The sequence below is a fragment of the Melanotaenia boesemani genome, chromosome 5, assembly GCF_017639745.1.
Source record: "Melanotaenia boesemani isolate fMelBoe1 chromosome 5, fMelBoe1.pri, whole genome shotgun sequence".
Taxonomy (NCBI): domain Eukaryota; kingdom Metazoa; phylum Chordata; class Actinopteri; order Atheriniformes; family Melanotaeniidae; genus Melanotaenia; species Melanotaenia boesemani.
Window position 1 is genome coordinate 35,322,051 of NC_055686.1, and position 21,556 is coordinate 35,343,606.

At 42.0% G+C, this 21,556-nt stretch overlaps 3 protein-coding genes across 3 annotated transcripts; 2 read left to right on the plus strand and 1 right to left on the minus strand.

The window, feature by feature from the left end:
- Positions 1-1,738: 1,738 nt before the first annotated feature.
- mpdu1b (mannose-P-dolichol utilization defect 1b) lies at positions 1,739-8,271 on the minus strand. The gene is made up of 8 exons (XM_041984883.1): positions 8,136-8,271; positions 7,291-7,491; positions 6,427-6,492; positions 2,904-3,036; positions 2,708-2,793; positions 2,447-2,565; positions 2,259-2,369; positions 1,739-2,184 (listed from the first exon to the last, which is right to left on the minus strand). The coding sequence occupies exons 2-8, from the start codon at positions 7,418-7,420 to the stop codon at positions 2,050-2,052; spliced, it is 780 nt and encodes a 259-aa protein (XP_041840817.1). The 5' UTR covers positions 7,421-7,491; positions 8,136-8,271; the 3' UTR covers positions 1,739-2,049.
- On the plus strand, positions 8,057-10,618 carry mblac1 (metallo-beta-lactamase domain containing 1). Its single transcript, XM_041984884.1, has 2 exons — positions 8,057-8,522; positions 9,580-10,618. The coding sequence occupies exons 1-2, from the start codon at positions 8,106-8,108 to the stop codon at positions 9,817-9,819; spliced, it is 657 nt and encodes a 218-aa protein (XP_041840818.1). The 5' UTR covers positions 8,057-8,105; the 3' UTR covers positions 9,820-10,618.
- A 6,226-nt stretch (positions 10,619-16,844) lies between these two features.
- On the plus strand, positions 16,845-21,358 carry tm4sf21b (transmembrane 4 L six family member 21b). The gene is made up of 5 exons (XM_041984497.1): positions 16,845-17,085; positions 17,934-17,999; positions 19,101-19,252; positions 20,006-20,192; positions 21,230-21,358. The coding sequence occupies exons 1-5, from the start codon at positions 16,894-16,896 to the stop codon at positions 21,356-21,358; spliced, it is 726 nt and encodes a 241-aa protein (XP_041840431.1). The 5' UTR covers positions 16,845-16,893.
- Positions 21,359-21,556: the final 198 nt, after the last annotated feature.

Consider the following 21,556-nt stretch of genomic DNA (forward strand, 5'->3'; position numbering starts at 1 on the left):
CCTGTTGCCAATTAACCTGCTTAGTTGTCAAGTTTTTGATTTGTACAAATTACTTTTCCAGCCTTTTGTTGCTCCTGTTGCAACATTTTACAGACGTGGTGCTGCCATCAGATCAAAATGAGCTCACATTTTCCATGAAATGGAAAATGTTTCAACATCTGATATGTTGTTTATCTCCTGCTGGGAATAAAATATTAGTTCATTAATTTTCTGGTTTTATTTACATTTTACACTGACCAAACATCTTTTTTTTAACTGATTTATTTGCTGTTCAAGAAAAGCCAGTCATTCTAAAAAAGTTCTCTCATACTGACTTTATTTTTTAAGGAGGAGTACAGGAGTTTGGTGGAAGACTTTGTTGGCTGGTGCAGGGCGAACCACCTGCAGCTGAACACTTCCAAAACCAAGGAGATGGTGGTGGACTTCAGGAGGAACAGATCAGACCTGAGGCCTGTCTCCATAGAGGGTGTGGAGGTGGAGTCGATCAGCTCATATAAGTACCTGGGACTGCAGCTGGATGACAGACTGGACTGGTCAGAGACCATCAACGCCATCCACAAGAAAGGACAGAGCCGTCTGTACTTTCTAAGGAGGCTGAGGTCCTTCAACATCTGCAAGAAATTGCTGATGTTCTACCAGACTGTGGTGGCCAGTGTCCTTTTCTATGCTGTGGTGTGCTGGGGGGGGCAGCATAAAGAAAAGGGACGCAGCACGGCTGGACAGAGTGATCCGAAGGGCAGGATCTGTGGTGGGCACAGAGCTGGACTCTTTGGTCTCAGTGGCAGAAAAGAGGACCTTGGACAAGATCCTGACCATCCTGGACTCCTCCTCTCACCCTCTGCACAGAACTCTGAGCAGGCGGAGGAGTGTGTTCAGCCCCAGACTACTGTCCCTGACCTGCTCCACCAACAGACTCAGAAACTCTTTCGTACCCCGGGCCATCCGGCTCTACAACATCTCGCTGAGGGCCCAGGGGTCACAACCACAACCATAGTCTGAATAGTTTTTATGGACATGTGCCTTTTTCTCATTTGTAAGCACATTTGTTTTTCTCATTCTGTAAACACTGTTTCAGCAGTTTTTGCACATCCTGCACTTTTTCACTCATGCACCTTGTTTGACTACTACTGTCAACATATGTACATGATCACCATAGATAGACTCTTGTTTGGTCCAACTCGGAGTGTGTTTTTGCCTCACAGCACAACTAGCTGAGTAGACATTACAATGAGTGTACAATAGTTTTTACCATTTTGTCTCCTTTATCTACCGTTGCCTTTATATAATTTTAAATTAGTCTAGTTATGCTAAAGTACTAACCCCTAATGTCAAGTACCAACCTTTAATGTATGTATATGCTACTGGATGCTTGAATTTCCCTCAGGATCAATAAAGTATCTATCTATCTATCTATCTATCTATCTATCTATCTATCTATCTAGATGTACAATATTTCCCAAATATTTCAAAAACATTTTGATCTGGTTGAAAGTTTTTGCTTTTCACATGGATTTGTAGGGGGAAAAAAAAAAACAGCATGTCTGGGTAAAATGGAGGAAAACATGCATCCTGCGTCAAACTGGCCATTACCTGCTCTGAAAAACGGTGGAAAGATGTACCCACATGGTTTCTCTACTCAGCGTTTAAAGCTTCAGATGTTCAAAGTTTCAGATTTATGTGTTAACTTGCTGAGCGTGGAATGTTTTCTCCACTGGAGAAGAAGAATGAAGCAAAGAGATGTGAAGATTAATTTATTTAGCGACGTTGCATCCAACACAGAACAGACCTCACATTCAGAAAAGGGAAATATATTCATTTAAAAAACAAAAAATATGTCAGAGCAGCACTTTCTGAGAATAATTCCAGAAATATTGATCCTAATGGTCAGAGGGGCTGACCCCACGGAGGAATGTCAGAAATTTGGACGCAGTTCAGCCACTGATACCAGCAGCTGTCCATCATAAGGATGATGCTCCTGACAAGTCTCTTTTGATTGGCTCAAAATCAAAGCTGCACATCAGAGGTTTACAGCAGAGGACCGTCAGAGTCCTACTCCTTCTTCTTCTTCTTCCTCTTCTGCTGTCCTGGGGAGCTGTTCCAGTAGTAGAGGACCTGCAGGGCGATGATGCCATTGCAGGTGGAGGAGATAACGTAGGTGAGGGCCATTAGCGAGTCTCCTGTTTCCTGAAACCACACAGCTTATGATGGCTCTACTTTCTGTGGAGGAATCTGAAAAGTGAGCAGGTTTCAGGTCTTACCTGGACAGAGGTGAAGATGCGAGCGAGGGATCCAGCGAACAGAAGGAAGACGGAGATGGCTGACAGCTGACCGGTGTGTCCGTTCTGGAAGTTGGTGGCCGCCTGGATCAGCTGGGACAACAAGACCAGGAAGTCATTACCCTGCAGCTTTAGCTGTACTGTAACTATAGCAACAGCGGATTGATTACCCTGCCCACGATGATGGCCGGCATGTTGGAGGCCTGCAGGGAGGTGACCACTGACCGAGGGGTGACGGAAGAGAGGAGGACCCCCAGCAGGCTGACATACACCACCACAAACAGGAAACCTGGAGAAGATCAAACCTGTTTTATTTATCTACCAGGTCCAGATAAAGGTACAGAACCAGAACTGGACTCATGGTTTCATCGGTTTTACTGGTGTACCAGATCATGTGAGGAGAAAACAACACAGTCTGGTCTTGGCCTCACCTCTGCTGGTTCTGCCTCCGTACATCTGGATGAGGAAGCCGATGGTGACAGTCTGCAGCATGAGAAACAGAGCTTCTCCCCACGCACTGAGGAGACATCAACACGTTAACCACCTCCGCATCACACGTGATATTATACACACGTTAACCACCTCTAAACCATGTGTGTTATTAACTGGATGTGAGGATGCTCCAACCTAAAGGGGAACTTGTTGGTGATGCTGTAGACCATGGTCCCAGTGATGGCCAGCAGCTCCAGCAGCACCGACTTGAAGCTCAGTCCTTCAGCGCTCTTTGCTCCCATCAGCTTTAAAATCTGAGGCAACTTCACTGGAAACCGAAAAAGAAAAGAAGAAACACAAATTCAAATACTTCATAAAGCAAATATCAATGAAATATTAAAACAGACTAAATAGGATTTAAAAACAAACAAAAAACAACAGATCAGACAAATAAAAACAACCTGCGGCTTCTAACAGGATCATCTTGGAACCTGTTCAGATAAACACTCAGGACCAGTAGAGGCCTTCAAAACCAGTAAAAGAATCTTAAAACCTAAAACTGTGCAGATGCCCATGCAGAAACTTTAAACTGGTGTTATATATGCAGTCTCTGTGGTCCGGATGAGAACCGGCTCTTGAGGATCTCATGGGGGGCAACAGTTCTTAGGGAGACCAGGAAGTAGAAAACTAGAATACTTTATTCTGGAAGGAATAAAAGCTGTGAAAGTGTTGTGTTCTGTTGATCTTCATAAGATGATAAAATCTGAGGTACATTTCTAACAAGGTGCTGAAAACTAAGATCTGGGTCAAAAATAATGCCCAGAACCTTTTCAGTTTCTGACTCACTGACAGTTTCTCGCTGAGCTTCATCACCAGCATGTAAAACCTCAGTTCTGTCCTGGTCCAGCTGTAACCCGTTTCATCCTTGAACATCAGATATAGGTAGTAAGAAGGAACAATCAGATCAGACAGCATGGATGGCAGCTGGAACTGATGATGGAGTCTTCATAAGTGTCTCGCCTTCCTGCCCTAGGACCTGCATGTTCTAGACCAGGCCTACTCAATTCAGTTCTACGACGGCCACAGTCCTGCAGGTGTTCAATGTCTCCCTGCTCCAACACACCTGACTCAAATTAATGAGTCACTGTGCAGAACTTCATACGTTACTGGATCCATTTCATCAGTCAGGTGGGAGCGGTGACTCTGCACATCACGCACTGTGTATAGAGAATCAAGTTCCTATAGACCCCCCCCCCAAAAAAATAAAAATAAAAATTGGGGCACACGATTACTCATAATTATGACGTATCTAATTTTACACATCTTAAAGCCTTCTGATGGTGAAATGTGAGTGTTGTTGATGATTTATTAACAGGAAGACAGACTGCAGTGGGCCACAACACCAAAAACAAGAACCAGGACACATAAACAAACAAGCTCTGCTATTAGTTATCTGCTACTAACAGCTGTAACATCAGACCGTATTGACTCACTCTATTCTCACACACACACACAAAATTTGTCATGTCTTCCAATGACCTCGTGTGTACTGGGTCCTGATTCATGTCTACACATTACACTTTGAATGTTGAGAGGTGTCTTTGGTGAGCTGCAAATTAATTGCCCCTATGGGATAAATAAAGTTTTCTAGAAAACATGAAGAGAACCACCCCCTTAACTTCCAGCCAATCAGAGATTTTAAATGAGACTCACTGCATTGATTGAGCTTCTGACATGTTCAATGACACTCTGTGAATGTCACTACAACAGAAACAATATTTTTTATCTCAGCTGAACTGATTTTGTAACGACAATCTTAACGTCACAGTTACAAGTAATATTTCTCAGCCTGTTATAATAAGAACTACGTTGACCTGTATAAAAAAATACTAAACTAATTTATTTATTTTGTGTGTTGTTTTGATACACAGCCACCAATGTTCTGGTGGTCTGTTCTGTTCGATTTTGCCTTCAACTCAACTTTGACAGAGTTGTTCAAATTTTACACAAATCTTTTCCTTCTTTCTCTTTTGGTGGGTTCTGACAGCATTAGGCACACATATTACTTTCACTTTGTCATAATTCCACCTGCAGCTTCGACTCTAACAGAAGTTATATGAAAACATGCACCTCGGACCAGTAATGGCGTGCTGTAACTTTTGTGGCGCAAACGTCTTAGTGTTTGCATAATTCGCCAAAAAAAAAAAAAAAAAACTTTTCGTCCTATAGGAATGAATGGGATTTGGCCAAAATGAGCCAAAAACCCAGCCTACTTTGGAAACTTACAGCTCAGGCCTACTTTCACATAGAAACATCATTCAAAGTTTAATGGGTCACGAAGATAAAACTAAAACTAAAATATTAACTGACTGAAAGGACATTTTTCTATTTTTTTTACAGGTTTGACACAATCGCAGGTTACGTTTTAGGGAAAATTTGAAAACTGCCCATCATAGAGCCGGAGGGGGGGGGACACCACAAAGCAGTGGACCTTAGGGCACCCAACAGGCTAGCAGCGGTCCTGGCTGTGAGACACTTTCAGCCCAGTAACACTATCTCTCTGCTCTCTTGGCCTAATCTGTAAAGTGTGAGAATGCGGTTGTTATGACTTCTGACGGAAACTTTTTCTGTTCCTGTGAACGAACTTCACCCACACCGAGTGGACACTCAGCAGGAGGAGCTAAATTCTCTACATAGACAGTCCTACCACCATCCCACTCTGCAGCTACTCTTCATTTACTCTGTCAGAGATGAGCAGTAGAAGTCAACAGGTGATCTGGAACTCATCTTCATCATGTAAATAAAACAGAGGAGGAGGATGATGATGAAGGAGAAGACCATCTTGGGGCAGCAGTGGCTCAGGTGGTAGAGCAGCTAGTCCGGTCATTTAAATCCCGCCTCATCTCAGTCAATCCGTGGTCGTGTCCTTGGGCAAGACTCTTCACACACGTTGCCTCTAGTGTCAGTAACACTGTAGATGAATGTCTGGTGGTCAGAGAGGAGGTTGGCGTGGATTGCTGTGGCTGCACCTTAAGCAATGTAAAGCTCCTTGATAGGTGCTGCGTAGATTTAATCCATTATTATTATTATTATCTTCAGGTCAGTTCTAAGTCTGATGACTTGATTTAAAACCAAATGAGGAAACTGGTATTCATATTCCTCCAAGCATAACATTCACAACCAGAAATGGTGAAATTCAGTGGTTTTTATCCCTACATACACAAACCTACCATCAGAAAGCATTATTAAAACAGAACCAGGAGCCACGAGGATTGAAGTGACACATCAAGTCAACTACAGAGCTCAGCGTGTCCAGCTCAATATGAAGATAAAAATCTTGTAAAAAAATGTTATGTCAAATTATTGTATTTTATATGTAGCTCTTTCTAATGTACATTTGAAAGAGTTTTAGCTTGTGTTTTTTATAAGAAACCAGCAAGTTATCCTCTTTAAGTCTGGGAGGTAAAAAAACCATAACACTAAACAATGATTATGATGCTCAGTCACTGTTTTAATAGAGACACAGAAACATTTTTATTAAATTGTTCTGGTTTCTGAGACTTCTGAATAAGTAAACATGTACTGGCTCCACATTATTACTGTTGCTGATAAACAAACCTAACAGGAAGCTAAATGGTGATGAGAAACTCCTCCTGGCTGGTTGTTGTCCTGATGTTTATTGTAAGGAAGAGCAGGAGGAGGAGAGGGAATGATTTACCCATGACTGATCCCAGGATTATGCCGATGCCCAGACCTTTGCTCAGGACGATCTTCAGACATGGAACTAGAGCAGAATCCAGAGAAAGAAAACATCAACTGATTACAACACATTCACACCACAAAACTACCAAAAACAGAGCTCTGGATGAATCTGGAGGCTCGGAATACCAGATTTTTATTTTCCTGGGAATAAAACATGGCTTTTTAAAGCACTGCATTCTGGTTTTATTTATGCTTACATCAAGAAGCTCCAGATTTGTCACAAAGGTATCAAACTGGACTGCATAGATCATGGAAATCACCTGGAAAACTCCAGGATGCAGATCTATAAAACTGGACATTCATGACAAAACTGTGATTGTCAGAAATCTCCATCATCGTGAAACCATGTGAAGAATCTGATGTCTTGAATATGAGCAGAAAACTCCATATTAATAATCTGCAAAGAGAAATCCTTTTTCCTCTAGCAAACAAACAAACAAACAAAAAAGACAGTCAATTATTGATGAATAGTAAGATTATAAATGTCCAGAATGAGACAGTCTGGTCTCTGGAAAGTTCCTCTTTTAAATTAATTCTGGATGTTGAGGAGCTTCTCTGGATAATACTAAGGTCAAAGATCTCCTTACATGTTTATATTTCTTATTTGCATTCTATACAAATAAAAATGAATTTTAATTATTAATATCATTTAATAAAAATTGTCAGATACTGTAGTGTTTTGTTGATTATTTTTAGCGTAAAGTGAAATAAATGTGATTTAATAATCAGTTTTAAAATCCTCTAAATATGCGGAAGCACATTAGGACCTGACGCTAACCCGGTTCACAACAACATCTTCAACCGGAAATGAGCTTCTTACCGTCCAGGAAGTTGAAATTCAGGAAAAACTCATCGTAGCAGGATTCTGGCATAAAGTACGCCAACAGAAATCCTTTAAATGGATCCATGAACGATGATCCCTTTAGTGTTTCTGCTGTTTCTGCCGCCATTGGAGATGACGTTGCTATGTGTAACACCAACAGTGATCCCACCAGTTCCACCACTTTTCAAAAGTTCCGCTCTGAAACATTTCAGACATTTTTTTTTTAATAAAATAAAAACAAGAAGATTCCACATGAACAGAAGCTTACAATCAGGTGCTGTTTATTGTGCTCATTTTAATAATAGACTTTTATTTCCAACTTTTTTTCACAATGGAAGATGTACATTCAGATATAGCGATAAACATGTCAGTTAATAATAATAATAATAACAACACACACACGCATATATATATATATATATGCGTGTATATATATATATATATATATATACACATATATATAAATTAAGGTATTAATATAAAATACAAGAAAAGCATTAATTCAAGTTTCTAATTCATTGGCGAAAATAATTATATTTCCCTATAATTTTGGGGCCTTGGTGACATTAACTAATTTTAAGGATTGTAACTACATATTAAATTAATTTCTAAATTAAACAAAGTAGCTGGGACATTTTTGCATTCTGTTTTTATGTATAAACAAAACTTTAATACAGAATTCACCATCTTTGTTTTCAAGATTATGCCAAATTTTATCTTTTTAGACAGATCTGGACTGAGGGGGGCAGCCTTGCGCCACACCAGAAAAACAAGAAGAAGAACCAGTCTCTGCTGCTCCAGGTTCAGACCTCATGGAGTCTGGTGTAAGTTCCGGTCGGTACCTGAGGTTCTGTCTGTCAGAGACCCAGCTGGACTTCCCGGGTCAGCCGTACTCGGTGTCCGTCCTTAAAGTCGGGTACTGCGTCCCTCAGGCCGACGGCAGCTTTAGAGCGGACGGAACCATCTCCCTGATTACCGGACCCAGAGTCATCCTGGTGGACACCGGGGGACCGTGGGACCGAGACTTCCTCCTCCAGTCACTAAAGGACAGAGGTCTGGACCCCGGACACGTCCACGTGGTCGTGGGAACTCACGGACACTCGGACCACATCGGGAACCTGAACCTGTTTACTTCCGCTCTGACCGTTGTCGGATATGACGTCAGTGACAAAGACACGTACCGACCCAACCGGCTGGCGGAGGGACAGGTCTACTCTGTAGACCAGCATGTGGGTGTCCACCATGAAACCAGACATTGTCCAGGTCTACACAGACAGGACACATCACACTCCCAGAGACCAGAAAGAAGTTTCCCATCATTAACTGGGATTAGTTGGTTCAAAACCGAGATCAGTTTCAGACCAGAAGCAGCTGCTAACCTTTTGGGTGCCCTAAGTACAACTGGTTTAATATTTCCTCTTAATATTTTTTTAATGTTTTATTTAAAAATTCTATTAAAACATAAGTTCTGTGCAAAACTACCAAACATTAAAATAATCTGAAGTATTTTAATCTCTTAAATGGCAGTTTGATTACTTGATGTCTCTGTTGTTTTCTTAACTTTCCAGGACAAAATGTCCCATTAAGTCACATTGAAGTCACATATAAAATTAAATAACTGTTTAAAATATACATCTAATTATCTATTCTGTGATTTTAGGGTTTCATCTTTTAGATAAATGGCAAAAGGAGTCATTTTTATTGTTCACAGCTAAAAGCAGCTCCATATAGGCCTGAGCATAAAATACTGTATTATAAATTAAAAGTTGAAATCTAAGATTAATGAAGAGAGAATTGTGCCATATGCACTTACACAGCCAAAATGATTAATGAGAATTAAAGAAAAAAAATCTGCCCAAATGAACAATGTCACTGTAAGATGAGAAAGCATAAACTTAATAACTAAACTTGCTGCTGGATTACCAAACATTAGATAAAGTAAAGAAAGTAAAAAATGACTATGGCCGTCATGGAGCAGAACACTGGAAGGTGTCATTGAACACATCAGAAGCTCAGAGATCACAAACCTGTCAATCAAATGAGCAATGAGCAACTCATTTAAGATCTGTGCTTAGCTGTAAATCAAGGGGGGTGGCTTTGCTCATATTTTCTATTTTATACACAATAATAAGTATTTTAAGTATGTCATGATTAGTCATTAATCATTAGCATGAATTTTTTAGTAGCTTCCAGATTCTGGTCCAGGCCGTCTTGGGGTGAGTCGTCCTCAGGTTCTCCTGAACATCTGGTTGTTGATGTGCGTTCATCCATCTCCTCTTTCCTTAGGTTTCCATCATTCCCACTCCGGGCCACACTGGACAGGATGTCAGTGTCCAGGTGACAGGAACCTCCACTGGTACCATCCTTGTTGCAGGGGACCTATTTGAGTGCTGCGCTGATGAGAACTCTTGGAGGGATCTGAGTCTGAACCCTGCAGTGCAGGAAGTCAGCCGACAGAGGGCGCTGGACACCGCTGACATCATCATACCAGGACATGGACCTCCTTTCCAGGTGCTCCGAAGCTGATGATCATGTCCTGGATGAGTTACTGGAACCTGGTTTTCTGAGATCTCATAAACCTTCAGAAAGAGTTCAGAAACAATGAGCAACATGGAGGCCGTGGAAAAATGTATAAACACAGGAGAAATGTAAAGTTCTGGTTCTAGACATTTCTGAAGCTGCATCCTGTGGTTTGGTTTGTTCATGGAAGGAAACAATATCAGAGATGAGTAAAGTCCTCAGAAAGGTCAAAGGTTGGCTGCAAGCAGCCATTCATTCACTAATACGTTGTTATCTAAGTGTGTGTAATTTGCAACGTCATCCACAAACCGTAGCCTCGTATCAGATCCTGTCAGGCCAGACCAGTTTTATGAGATTCTACAAAACTGGCCCACCAGAGGGTCCAATCTGGCTGGAAGGATGAATTTGGTACATGTCAAAATAACGTTGAAGATTTTCACTGTAATATTTGAATAAAAATAACTAATATTGTAATAAAAGTAACAAATTCCCATGACGTTTATAGATAATAGGAGGCAGGAGATAACGTCCTATCTCTTTCTGACCTAACAGATCGGACTTCAGTTTGTATTGTGAGGTTGGTCAGTTCAGGTATAAATATACGGTTGACATTTATAAACTGGTTCATGTTCAAAACGTTTTGTGGTTTATAGTATGCATTTAAAACTTCAAAATATGGTTAATTGAATTGTTATTGGACTACAATAAATTGGATTGAATTGGAATGTGTCTGTATAAGTGAATTGAGATTACTTTGTTGTGAATTGGCCCTACACAAATAAACTAAAATTAAACTACATTGAATGGAAGTGATTTTAATCAGATTGACCTAAACTGAAATAAATGTAATGTTTTACATTCAGTTGAGGCTGTGTGGTGGTTAGCACTGCTGCCTCACAACAAGAAGATGGAGCTTTCTGTGTGTAGTATGTTCTCCCCGTGTACTCCCTGGATTCTCTTTTGTACTTTGTTAGAAAGAAATGTGTAATTGGTGTAATTCTATTTTTAAGAAACACCAGGAACCTTATGGACAAATTAAATATAACCTGAGTAGACTATTTGTAGGGCTCCCTCTTAGAGTATCAGCTAATGGTCTTTAAGTGAGCTTCTCTGCTTTTCAAGCTCCCCTGTACTTAGAATTGTGTCAGGTTCTTTCTTGTTCTCCGGCTTCCTCCCACCGCCCAAAGACATGCATATTTAATTAATTGTTCACTAGGTGTGAGTAGTTGTTTGTCTCAGTGTTGGCCCTGCAATGGACTAGTGACCCATCCAGGGTGTACCCTACCTCACGCCCCCTAGGCTTGAGTTTTCTGGTGACCCTAAACTGGAATAAGAGGTAAAGAAAATGAATGAAAAATTGAATTGAATTTGACTACTCTGGGTGGTCCAGGACTCAGTGAAGTTCTGGACCTCCACCAGCAGAGGAACATCTGCTACTGCGTCTTACCACACCAGCTTTATTTAGACAACCAGAGCTGAAACAAAGAGCTGTATATTCGTTTTAAATAAAGTGTCTTGAGACAAATCACATTATTAAAAGCACAAATCCTCAGATGGCTGATGTCACTGGTAATATTTTGTTTAACATTGAAACTAACAACATGTTGATGTAACCATCTGATATGCAGGATGTTTGTCTCTGGAGAACCAGGATGCTGGTCTCAGGAGATCCAGGATGTTGGTCCCAGGAGAACCAGGATGCTGGTCTCAGGACATGCAGGATGTTGGTCCCAGGAGAACCAGGATGCTGGTCTCAGGAGATCCAGGATGCTGGACCCAGGAGAACCAGGATGTTGGTCCCAGGAGATCCAGGATGTTGGTCCCAGGAGAACCAGGATGTTGGTCCCAGGAAATCCAGGATGTTGGTCCCAGGAGAACCAGGATGCTGGTCTCAGGAGATCCAGGATGCTGGTCCCAGGAGAACCAGGATGCTGGTGTCAGGAGAACCAGGATGCTGGTGTCAGGAGATCCAGGATGCTGGACCCAGGAGAACCAGGATGTTGGTCCCAGGAGATCCAGGATGTTGGTCCCAGGAGAACCAGGATGCTGGTCTCAGGAGATCCAGGATGTTGGTCCCAGGAGAACCAGGATGCTGGTGTCAGGAGATCCAGGATGCTGGTCCCAGGAGATCCAGGATGTTGGTCCCAGGAGAACCAGGATGTTGGTCCCAGGAAATCCAGGATGCTGGTCCCAGGAGAACCAGGATGCTGGTCTCAGGAGATCCAGGATGTTGGTCCCAGGAGAAAAAGGATGTTGGTCCCAGGAGAACCAGGATGCTGGTGTCAGGAGATCCAGGATGTTGGACCCAGGAGAACCAGGATGTTGGTCCCAGGAGATCCAGGATGTTGGTCCCAGGAGAACCAGGATGTTGGTCCCAGGAGAACCAGGATGCTGGTGTCAGGAGATCCAGGATGTTGGACCCAGGAGAACCAGGATGTTGGTCCCAGGAAATCCAGGATGTTGGTCCCAGGAGAACCAGGATGCTGGTCTCAGGAGATCCAGGATGTTGGCCCCAGGAGAACCAGGATGTTGGTCCCAGGAGAACCAGGATGCTGGTGTCAGGAGATCCAGGATGCTGGACCCAGGAGAACCAGGATGTTGGTCCCAGGAGATCCAGGATGTTGGTCCCAGGAGAACCAGGATGCTGGTCTCAGGAGATCCAGGATGTTGGTCCCAGGAGAACCAGGATGTTGGTCCCAGGAGAACCAGGATGCTGGACCCAGGAGAACCAGGATGTTGGTCCCAGGAGATCCAGGATGTTGGTCCCAGGAGAACCAGGATGCTGGTCCCAGGAGATCCAGGATGTTGGTCCCAGGAGAACCAGGATGTTGGTCCCAGGAGAACCAGGGTGTTGGTCCCAGGAGAACCAGGATGCTGGTGTCAGGAGATCCAGGATGTTGGACCCAGGAGAACCAGGATGTTGGTCCCAGGAAATCCAGGATGTTGGTCCCAGGAGAACCAGGATGCTGGTCTCAGGAGATCCAGGATGTTGGTCCCAGGAGAACCAGGATGTTGGTCCCAGGAGAACCAGGATGCTGGTGTCAGGAGATCCAGGATGTTGGTTCCAGGAAAACCAGGATGCTGGTCCCAGGAGAACCAGGATGCTGGTCTCAGGAGATCCAGGATGTTGGTCCCAGGAGAACCAGGATGTTGGTCCCAGGAGAACCAGGATGCTGGTGTCAGGAGATCCAGGATGTTGGACCCAGGAGAACCAGGATGCTGGTCTCAGGAGAACCAGGATGTTGGTCCCAGGAGAACCAGGATGCTGGTGTCAGGAGATCCAGGATGTTGGACCCAGGAGAACCAGGATGTTGGTCCCAGGAAATCCAGGATGTTGGTCCCAGGAGATCCAGGATGTTGGTCTCAGGAGATCCAGGATGTTGGTCCCAGGAGAACCAGAATGTTGGTCCCAGGAGAACCAGCATGCTGGTCTCAGGAGATCCAGGATGTTGGTCCCAGGAGATACAGGATGTTGGTCCCAGGAGAACCAGGATGTTGGTTCCAGGAGAACCAGGATGCTGGTCTCAGGAGATCCAGGATGTTGGTCCCAGGAGAACCAGGATGCTGGTGTCAGGAGATCCAGGATGTTGGACCCAGGAGAACCAGGATGTTGGTCCCAGGAAATCCAGGATGTTGGTCCCAGGAGATCCAGGATGCTGGTCTCAAGAGATCCAGGATGTTGGTCCCAGGAGAACCAGAATGTTGGTCCCAGGAGAACCAGGATGCTGGTCTCAGGAGATCCAGGATGTTGGTCCCAGGAGATACAGGATGTTGGTCCCAGGAGAACCAGGATCTTGGTTCCAGGAGAACCAAGATGCTGGTCTCAGGAGATCCAGGATGTTGGTCCCAGGAGAATCAAGATGTTGGTCCCAGGAGAACTAGGATGTTGGTCCCAGGAGAATCAGGATGTTGGTTCCAGGAGAACCCAGATGTTGGTTCCAGGAGATCCAGGATGTTTTTAACACCTGTGGACCTCATGTTCTGATGAAATGCTTGGTCATGTCAAACCTCAGACCTCAGACAGAGCTGGATGTCCTGGAGGGGTTAAACCTCTGCTGATTTGGAAACCGGGTCTGTGAAGAAATGGAAGAGGGTTCTGGGGGGTGGAGGTCTATGGGTCTTAGCCTGGTTCTGGATTAAGAAGATTGATGGAGTGTACATGACTGCTGTGTGACAGGATGGTGGTACCAGTCAGATGAAGGATATTTTCATCAGGATGAGCTCAGCGCTGATTATTTTTAGTGTTTCAGTAATAAAACAGTAAAGTTTTGCATAATCTGCACCCAGGAAGAGGAAGCGCTGTAGATAAAGTTCAGGTGTTTCTTTTTATAACTTGATATGTAAATCACAGACGTAGCTGCAGGCTTGAACATCGGGTTGTAACGTTCGATTGAGTAAGAGTCGCAGAAAATCTTTGGTTAGTTACATTAACGATGTTCATCTGGAACTAACGGGGTCCAAACTCCACTTCTCTGGCTGTGTGTTGGGGACGGATTCACATAACCTTGTTTCCATTGGTTTAACATTTTTTCATCATTATCATCATTGTATCATTGTATTTGTTATCTATTTATTAACATTTATTAATAAAGGTTATCTCGTGTAGACACAGGGTCTCATTTTCAAGACAAACCTTTCAAAGACAATTATACAACCCCAGTTTCAAAAAACGTTGGGACACTGTGTAAAATGTAAAAAAAACAGAATAGAATGATTTCCAAATCACATCAACTCATATTGTATTTCCAACAGAACATAAACAATATAGCAGATGTTGAAACTGAGATATTTTACAATTTCATGGAAAATATGAGCTCATTGTGACTAATGGCAGCAACACATCAGTAAAACATTGGAACTGGGGCAACAAAAGGCTGTAAAAAGTAATTGGTACAAATCAGAAATACCTGGAGGAGCATTTGACAAGTAATGAGATTAATTGGCAACAGGTCAGTAACACGACTGGGTATAAAATGAGCATTTCAGAGAGGCAGAGTCTCTCAGATGGAAAAATAGAAGTTAACCAATTGGGAAAAACTGGTCCAAAAATTGTGGAACAATTTCAGAAAAATGTTGCTCAATGTAAAATTGTGAAGACTGAATATCCCACCTGCTACAGTGCATGATATCATCAAAAGATTTAGAGAATCAGAAGGAATCTCTGTGCGCATGGGACAAGGCTGGATGCCGGAGAACTTGGGGCCCTCAGGCAGCACTGCATTAACACCAGACATGATTCTCTACTGGAAATAACCGCATGGACTCAGGTAGACTTCATTGAAGCTAGTTAACGACTTTGTGCCAAGTATCGCAATCACTTAAATAACGCATTATGATCTTTAAGTTATTGTGGGATTTGAGGATTACATGCACATAGATTAAATATAAACACACACACACACACACACACACACACAACTTGCAAATAGACAGAGATAATTTTCTCAATGCAAAAATGCTCATATGGGAACTGAATCTACTTTTGATCATTTATTACCAATATAAAATGTAAAATAATTATAAACTAAAATTATATTGGAAACTATTTTAATTAAAACAAAAAGGCTGGATGAGAGAGCCTAACTTGTGAATGGGCAGGCCATGCCCATTTGGTCCTGATTTGATGAAATAACCCTCTGGGATGCCCCTCATCATCGGGTGGTCGCAGTTGATGTTCATTGTGAGCTCCTCCAGAGGGATGAGGAGCCAGACCAAACCTGTCTCCCATCCCTCTGATGTCTTCTCATTGGCTGTGAAATAGGTATGCTCCTACAGCCTACAGCAATACGGAAATCATTGGCTGCCTGAGCAGATCGAAATTCTTACCAGTCTGAAGAATGTTTTTAAAGTTTGTTTTCACTTGGTCCCAGATATGCTTGGGAGACGCGGGTTACATCTGCTTATAATATAATATAATATAATATAATATAATATAATATAATATAATATAATATAATATAATATAATATAATATATTATAATATAATATAATATAATATAATATAATATAATATAATATAATATAATAAGTTTATTAAGTAATTAGATAACACATGGCAACTGGACCACAGTTTTTTTCCTTTTTTGGTCATTTTGTGATTTCGGGGCTTGATGGGTGATGTCTAGGTTTAGCTAAACCAACACAGGGTTGTGATAGCTACTTCAAAGCCAGTGTTTTGGAACTGTCAACACAGGTTAAGACATCAGAGGATTTAGCAACCTCGAACACAGGCTTCATCACAGGATCTGTTCTGGAATACACCCCAGACCCCAGACTTTCACCAATAAAAACATTTGGAGCATCATAAAAGCAAAACCCAGCAATGAAGGTCCAGGACTGTTGATCAGCTTTAGTTAGTTTTAGGAGAGGAATGTTGTCCCATTCTGGTCTAAAGCAGAATTATTACTGGGTTTGGATCTTTGTTGCTGGATTTTTATCAGGGTCTGAAGGGAAGGCTGGAAAAAAGATGGTTGAGATAATCTGAGAACCAGCCAACAGCTTGATCTGCCAAGCTTTTATCTGACATAAAATGTTGTAATCATCACTGTGCTATGAACAGTTCGATGAAAAGTGCAGCACAGTAATGATAATAAATAATCTGATTACACGGTAACTACCCAAAATAAAGACAGAAGACCAAACAGAAGACTGGATGTTTCAGGTGGTGGGTGTGGATGACGGTTTTCAGTGGGAGCTAACCTTCATCACAATGAGATAAGACCAGCAATCATGGAAACCACGAGTCATTGGGTATGATGATTCTGGTTTAGAGGATCAATGTGTTCATGTGTGTTTAAAGTCCATTTGATAATAAGATCATCAAACCCTAAACACACATACATATGAAAAGCAGATACAGTCAGGTCATAATGCAGCTGATAAACCTGCCGTATAACCGTTATCTCCTCAAGCTCCACCCTTCAGTCCTCCACCCTCCAACCCTTTATTAATATACTTAACCAGGTCTTCCTCCTCTACTTCTGACAGCAGATAAACAATAGCTAAGACTCAAGCTGGGTCAAGGAAACGCTTCATATTCCAGCAGCTGAAGACAGTGTTTTCATCCATCTGCAGACATCATGTGTACCGGAGCGTGTTCGAAGTTTATTGCTATCCCCCTCTACGTCCTGGCTGCAGTGTCCATAATCTGCAACATCATCCTCTTCTTCCCTGACTTCAAGACAGATTATGCCAGCCAAGACCGGGAAGGAATGCTTCGGCTCACTCCAGAAGTCAAATACATGGGAGGGTTCCTCGGAGGAGGAATCATGGTGAGTATTTTACCTTCAAACTCTCTGAAACGAAGCGATGGGAGGCAGTTCCGGGGATAGTCTTGACTTCAGTCTCTGTTTAAATGAGTTAACTTCACTTCACAAAACAGCAGAAAGACAGTCAGGAAGGCTCAGTCAGCCCTCAGTGAACTTCATCAGGTTCACCACCTACACTAAGTAACCTCATCATTAACCAATGTTAAGGCTGACCTGACCCATTAAATCTGATGTGGTTATTGTAAGGTCACCAGGAATATTTTGGAATGATGCCGAAGGAGTAAACTGCAAAGTCATCTGGAGTTACATGACAGAATCCAAGAACTTGCAGCAACCTGAAAGTGACAGTGGTCCAGATCTGCAGAACGATCAGGACATGACCTGCTGTAAGAGACCATCAGACCACTTGTTAAAACAGACCTGAAATGGCGTTCTGTAAAGCTCCACCACCTAAAAGCATAAGGAGGTAGAATGACTCAGATCCAATAATATGGTTGCAGCTGCTGTGTGTAAACATTTCTGACATCTAGGAGAACTTTATAATCTTAACAATTTCATCATGAGAACAACCTGAAAGAAAATCTGGATCCGTTCAGAACCCATCAGGGTGGAGGCGGCAATCCAGTCGTTCAGTTCCTGCTGTTCTGTTTGAATAGAGACCATAAAACCATAAAAGATTTACTGCTTTTGACTCGATATTAGGGAGTGTTTAATGTAGGGACGTAAATGGAGTGGACAGGAAGTTATGAGAAAAGGTTTCTCTGAGCTTCAGCTAACTCCAGCGCATCTCGTTGCTCCACAGGTCATTTAGACATCCTACGTCAACATCCTGTTCTTCTTCTGTGTTTCAGGCCCTGATTCCTGCTATCCACACCCACCTGACCAGTGCAGATAAGTGCTGCGCTAACCGCTGTGGGGTGAGTGTTTCCACCTGTCATAGCTGTAAACCAGGGGCAGGTCCAGGGGAAATCGGGAGTAACACATCTCCAAAAGATGCCAATGAGGAGACAGTTTACGTTTTATTTCATGTTTGTATATCATTTAAAATGCAGAAGGGCCAATAGGGTCAGGAAGAGCCATGGCCAACATAACTAACAGAACACCCCTAATGAAAAATAAAAAGGGCAACTTAACCACAAAAACAAAAGGATACAAACCTACGTCTAAACTATCTTTACTTCAACATAAACAAGAAAAAAATTACCCCCAAGGAAAACAAAATGGCAGCTCTCCCCTACAAGACCAAAAAAGAAAAAAAGAAAAACAACTAGACACAACCAAAGAACATGATGTGATGCCAAGTGGCCAAAAGGCCCACACCTGAAGATCCTGGGCCCCTTATAAGCTGTTCCCAGGCATTAATTGGCTGTAACAGGCCACCACTTACCAAAGGAGCAACACCTGGAAAGTTGGCACAACACACAGAAACCACAAGAATCAACCACATTCCTGTAAGACCAACACACAGCATCATCGGATTCAGGGCTGTAAACCAACATGATGCTCATATAAACGATGACATTGGGGCACTAGGTTTATATGAAATCATCCCTCTGTATTTTAGATGGTCTCAAACCACGAACAAGCTGCTTAATGGTTCCATTGGAGCCTGTTGGAGTCTCGGCTTGGCCATGCTGAGGAAATCTATTTCCACTATTGAACTCTAAATGCCTCCATGCTGTTTGTTTCTGTGGAGAGTTTTATTTGTGACTTAGAAAAAAACTGTGGTGAGAAGATCAGAGATTAATCTTAACGGATTGGTTTGTTGTCCTTCATTCAGAGTTTGTTGTTCCTGAGGAACAACTTCTACTTCTCAGATTTTATGAGTTTATTAAACCTGACACAAAAAGTTGAAGTTAAACACTGTGAGAACTCAACCCATCAGAAATGTTCAGCACTGCAGGCACTTCTTTTCAGGAACTCTATTTAGTTCCTAGTTCCTGCTTTCTGTGGTGAAAACACAACTTTTAATCAGAAACATGTTTTTATTCTGTGAATTATATCATGTCCTCCTGCAGATGTTCCTGTCCATTGGCTTCGCAGCTCTTGGAGTGGTGGGTGCCATTTACACCATCAGTGTTGCAGCCCTTGGTCTTTCTAATGGACCAGTGTGCGAATGGCACAATACAGAAAACCCCACTCCCACATGGGGAGCTCCTTTTACAAACAGGTGTGTTTTTTACTTGAAACAAACAGTGTTTATTACATTATTATTACACTACATTTAGCCGATGCTTTTCTCCAAAGCGACTTACAGTGGTTAAACCAGACGTCTGCAACCTTTACAATCCAAAGAGCCATTTTTCCCTCAACCCAGCTAAAAAAACTCCTTTAGAGCCGCAAATGTTACGAGACCTTTTAAAAAAAGACAACTTATGATTTTAAATAAATACTATAGATATATCTATATCTACTATAAATTTGTTATTTTTGAAGAACCACATTTTTATTTCTATTTTTAGGTTTTAAAAAAGACGAAAGACGAAAGACTTTCTTCTATGGAATGTAGATATTTTTGAAAAATTCTAAAAGAAAAAAAAGCCTTATTAGGTTTCCAACCTAATAAGAAAAGTAAATTAGAAAATATTACTGGTACTTTTAGTTTGATTTTGTTGTGTAAATTCAATTATTCCATGAAAAAAAAAATGAAAAATAGCTAAAAACCTGCATTTCTTATCATATCTATATTTAAAAATCATTAGTTAGTTCTTTAGTAATTTTAGCCATGTATTAAGAGCCATTGTGAAAGGTCCAGAGAGACAGCTGCTGCTCCACAGCTGCAGGGTGCAGACCTCTGGGTTAGGCAGTAGCATTAATGGTCTCCAGCATGGCAGACGGATGCCCTGCCAGCTGAGCTAACCAGGCCCTGTCTGTTGATGTCTGTCAGTTTCCTCTGGTTATATCTGATTTTTATCATCTGCAGTTCTGGGAGCTACCTGAATGACAAAGACATTTGGAAATGGTGCGAGGTTCCTGAAAATGTGGTTGAATTCAATCTTGGGCTGTTTGCCACCCTGCTGGTAGCGGGGTGTGTCCAGATTGTCCTCTGCGCCATCCAGATGGTTAACGGACTCTTTGGCTGCATCTGTGGCACCTGTTCGGACAAGGAGGTGAGACCTGAAGAATCACGTCTGAATTTATGTTGCTGAAAATCCTTCAGTTCAGTTTTAGGGTGACTGCAGCAGTCAGGGGTATTTATATGGGCTCAGTACAGAGTCACAAAGATTTTATGGTTGTTGAGTTCCTATCAAGTTTAAAATCAAGTGCCAGAGCCTTTGTTGACATCCAACATCTTTCTAAATTCACTCAGTTGTCTATACATATTTTTTATTTTGGGAAACCATAGATTATAATGGAACCTGATGACTTAACTATCAACTTTCAGGAACTGAAACTGTAGTAAAGTCCATCTCCTTTAGTTCTGGTTAAACTGATGTGAATGTGAGCTTCTGAGACTCTACAACAGAGACCAAAAAGGGTCTTAGGGAAAAGTGTGATAAGTTGCTTCTTAAGTGTGGCCTGAAGGTTAAATGTTTATTTTATTTTCCACAATATCATAAATCCACATGTGCAACTTGCAGGCAGAGTTTTGCTTTGCATCTGTGAACAGGTGTTTCTTTACAAATACAAATATTTTAAAACATGCAAATCCTTTCTACACATTCACATGGATGGATGGATGGATGGATGGATGGATGGATGGATGGATGGATGGATGGATGGATGGATGGATGGATGGATAGATGGATAGATGGATAGATGGATGGATGGATGGATGGATGGATAGGGTCAAAATATTTGATTTACAAATTATTAGCAAACATTCATTTACAACCACAAAATCTTTATGTCTTTATATTGAGCCCAAATTTTGATTGACTGCTCTACTCAGTATTGATAGGACACCACCACCTGGCTGCAGGTGTTACTCTTCTGATCTAGGGTTCTGTTTACCAACATCAGATGCAAGGTGTGACACCACCCACACAAAGATGGAGTTTAATGTCTGTTCTAACACATCATCTTTAGTGGCTGTTCAACAGTAATGCCATTACAATTCAGTTCAGTTAAATTCAAACTGTTGCATCCACTGATTATCTGGACTTCTGTCTGAGGAATCTGCAAAATGTTTGTCTTCTCACATCAGAGTGGTTGTCATGGCAACAGTAAGGCATTTAATGTGTGGTCCAGGTGTGTTAACTACACTCTGTTTTTCATCGGCAGTGAGCTGGACCGTGACCCAGGAGGACTTGTGGACGAAGATTTTATGACATGAAGTTTGTCATCAATCTGCTGCAGCAGAGCGATGTTCTGACTGACATAAATATGCCTTTTTATTTACACCCGGAAGCAGTTTCAGAAGTCCCCTTTTATCAGTGGAATTAACTGATGATTAATTTTTTTCTCACTGTGTACTGTTGAGATTATAAAACAACTGTGCTCATAAGTGTGTAAAGTTGTTTGTTTGGAATAT